This window comes from Primulina eburnea, chromosome 1 (genome assembly GCF_022965805.1).
Source record: "Primulina eburnea isolate SZY01 chromosome 1, ASM2296580v1, whole genome shotgun sequence".
NCBI classification, from domain to species: domain Eukaryota; kingdom Viridiplantae; phylum Streptophyta; class Magnoliopsida; order Lamiales; family Gesneriaceae; genus Primulina; species Primulina eburnea.
The window spans coordinates 59591971-59595597 of record NC_133101.1 but is presented as its reverse complement, the minus strand read 5'-3'; the positions used below and the strand labels follow the sequence as shown (position 1 = coordinate 59595597).

General features: G+C 34.9%; 1 protein-coding gene across 2 annotated transcripts; it reads left to right on the top strand.

The window, feature by feature from the left end:
- Nucleotides 1-747: 747 nt before the first annotated feature.
- LOC140813333 (pectinesterase-like) lies at nucleotides 748-2634 on the top strand. Of its 2 annotated transcripts, XM_073171845.1 has the most exons (3): nucleotides 748-876; nucleotides 1424-1754; nucleotides 1849-2634. In XM_073171845.1, the coding sequence occupies exons 2-3, from the start codon at nucleotides 1433-1435 to the stop codon at nucleotides 2532-2534; spliced, it is 1008 nt and encodes a 335-aa protein (XP_073027946.1). In that variant the 5' UTR covers nucleotides 748-876; nucleotides 1424-1432; the 3' UTR covers nucleotides 2535-2634. The 2 variants fall into 2 exon arrangements, with proteins under 2 accessions (XP_073027946.1, XP_073027937.1); XM_073171836.1 differs by having other exon boundaries at nucleotides 774-1754.
- Nucleotides 2635-3627: the final 993 nt, after the last annotated feature.

The following is a 3627-nucleotide window of genomic DNA, read 5'->3' as shown; positions in this document are numbered from 1 at the left end:
TTTTTTTATTGATGACCCAAATAAGAGATCCGTTTCACAAATATGACCCGTGAGACCGTCTCACACAAGTTTTTACTATATATTTTATGTAGATACATGTATATTTTCGGCCGATAAAACACATACTTACAAATATTTTAGTAACTCGACTGTGTGTGTGTGTTTATATTTATATTATATTCATGGATTTTAAAATGTGTTTTGTCCATGTATCTCGAAAATCATGTCCATCCAAATAAGATTTAATAAAATTAAATTAAAATCTATTCTCAAAGAAAGGAATTGAGGGCAATAAATAATTGACATAAAAATGGATACTTTAGCTATAATTTTCAGATATCAATTATTTTCTTTTTTGCAAAAAAAAACCTTGTTTACTAATTTTACAAATTAATAACTCAAAATGCAAAAAGACTATTCTGCTAGTCTCTTTTCTTTTTAAGATGTCTGCCTTAATTTACACCTATACCATATATATAATCTATTGTTGTCAATAATCTATTATCTCCACCTTAGCAATTGGAGCACGCATAGCACTGGAAAACTACGGAATACATGTGCATTATATTCTTCAAATTCAACAATAAATGGATTTTTTCGATCAATTTAACTTTTATTCAACTTAAGGAAAACTAGCTAAATTAATGGAATACGACATTGATCACCTCATTGGCAAGTTTTTTTTATATAAATGTATTCATCATGAATTCATTAGTTCATGTGGCATTATATGCTTAGTTTAGTGAAAGCAAGTTGAGCCGTGTAGCCTGTGTGAGCAACTTGAATTGCGGTTAGACCAACGTACAGATCGGGCTCGGACACTGAAGTTCTACCTAAGAGTAAGAACACGGTTAAAAGAAGACTCTCAATCGAAAGGTCAATTTATATTATTTGTGTTGTTTCTTGTTAAACTTTACATTTTATCTTGTTTTTGAGGAAAAACTTATCAGTTTCATCCTTTGACATAGTTTTATTTTTTACGCCTGTCGCAAGGTTAGAAATTTCCTTAGTTAAAGTGTGGGAGCATCTGGAATTTTTGTTCGAGTTTGTAAGTTTTTACTGTCTATTCATCCAAACATTAACGTATGTGCATTATGCATGATTTACGAAAACCAAATGCATGGAATGTGTCTGCTTTACTATTTTCTACTTTATAAAAACTGGGGTGGACGAAGGATTTTGGACGACGATGTAGTTTATATATAATTGTTTTTTACATTCAAAATGGAGGATACTATGCTCGGTCTGCCCAAGAATTATAAATGTAATAATGATAGATGCATAGATATACATCTCTAAATGTTAAGTTCTGTCTATATACGACCATTGACTCAATTAATGTACGATTTGTTCGAATGTGTTGAAGAATTTGGGCTCTATGCCCGGATGATCATTTATGTAAAATACAACATTTTCTTAACAGGAAGCAATTATGCAGCAGATCAAGAATTTGCTTTACATAGCAGTGACCCTCATCTTTGTGATACATTGTGCATTAGCACAATTGACTTTGATAGTGTCCAAAGATGGACGGGGAAATTTCACCACTATTACTCAAGCTGTGGCCGCAGCTCCGAACACAAGTCACCAAAGGACGGTTATAAAAATAAAAGCTGGTGTTTACTACGAAAACATCAATATTACCCAAGAAAAGATTAATTTGTATTTCATAGGTGAGGGAATGGACGTCACCAAAATATCGGGTAATAAAAGCGCCGGAATGGGCTTGAAAACTAAGGAAACAGCAACAGTCCGTAAGTAGTTTCATAGCTTTGGTTTTTTTCACTACTGAAAGTCATGGAAACCGATTACTCTATCAAATTAATTGGGTTCGTTAATGTGTTTCAGAAATCAATGCTAATGGATTTGTTGCAATAGATATAACTTTTGAAAACACTGCTGGTCCACAAATGTTCCAGGCAGTTGCTCTAAGCAACTATGGCGACCATACAGCATTCTACAGGTGTCGTTTTTTGGGATATCAAGATACATTGAATCCCCAGTCTCACGCCCAGTTTTACCGAGATTGTGAAGTTTATGGCACCGTAGATTTTATATTCGGTAACGAGGCAAAAGTTGTCTTCCAAAACTGCAACATCTACGCACGCAAGCCATCAGCCGGGCAATCAAACACCATCACGGCACAAGGCAAAGAGACACCAAATCAGGAGTCTGGTATTGTGATGCAAAATTGCAGTTTTTCAGGTACGCCTGATTTGCTAAAGGAGTTGAACGTGAAGACATTTTTAGGCAGACCTTGGAAAAATTATTCCACAACGGTGATAATGCAAAGTTTTCTGCACAAACTAATCGATCCCAGGGGCTGGTTGGAGTGGAAAGGAGTTAGTTTGGACAAAGTGTATAATGCCGAATACAGTAACCGAGGACCTGGTGCAAGTACCCGCCAGAGAGTCAATTGGTCACACGTTATCAACTCCAGAGCTGAGGCCGCCAAGTTTACAGTGAGGAACTTCATTGACGGAGAAAATTGGATTAAATCCACTGGAATTCCATTTTTCCCAGACTTGTTATGATATAGTGTAACGTTGAAATAGAACTTTGTTTCGACCGAGCAATGTATAAAGCCATAGAATTTATTTTGTGATACGTGTGCATGTGCTGTCATCTCGATATTTCTCGCATATATATACATTTATTTGGTCAAAATACTTATAATATTTGAAGATGCATATGAAATCATTTTGCAAATATGATATAACCGATCCTTTAGGCTTTAACATCACTCGGTCCATCCAATTATATCTGTTGCACCAATTAATTCAAAGTTAATAAATTGATATTGGGAATATCAGAGAAGGCAAAATATATAATAAAGTCGGAATATCAAATATTTCACAAAATAGAAATACCGTATCGTGAATCTTGCTCAAAGTAATGGTGTCAATTTCTATAATTAATATAACATCTTTGTAGTATTAATTCCACGAGATTTGGTATTTTAAATGTCCTCTTATTTATATAAAATACTCCATAATACAAATTTTGACATGTATCAAAGAAAAGAAAATATCCTAAATATATATATCACATATACGACTAGAGAGAATGTCTTCTCCTGTCACACAAGTCTTCCTAATCCTCTTCTTTTTCACCCAAGTTATGTCGATGGCAATTAGCAACAAAAATGTTGCTTTGATACAGCAAGTGTGCCAGAAAACACATAATTATAGTCTGTGTGTTTCTTCTTTAAAATCCGATCCCCGTGGTCTCAAAGCCGACTTGAAAGATCTTGTTGTTATTATGATGGACATTGCACTAGTGAAGTCGATCAAAATTTCAGAACTTATTATTAAATTAGACAAAACAGCCTCTGATCCACTTGTGAGATCAAGCCTTCACGTATGTAGTAATGAATACGGTTCATCTATGGTAAGTCTCCAAGAAGCTATAGATGCTTTTGAGTCGAATTCTTATAAAGAATCATATGGGCAGCTTACTATTGCGGCTAGTGGACCGCTAAGTTGTGAGGATACTTTTGCCGAACCACCAGCACGCAAGTCTCCATTGACGGCTGTTGGTGCCGACCTTTATTCTGTGGTTACCATTGCAGAAGATATTCTATCGATTGTCATGAAGCACAAGTCACCTTGACTTTGTGTAATCTTA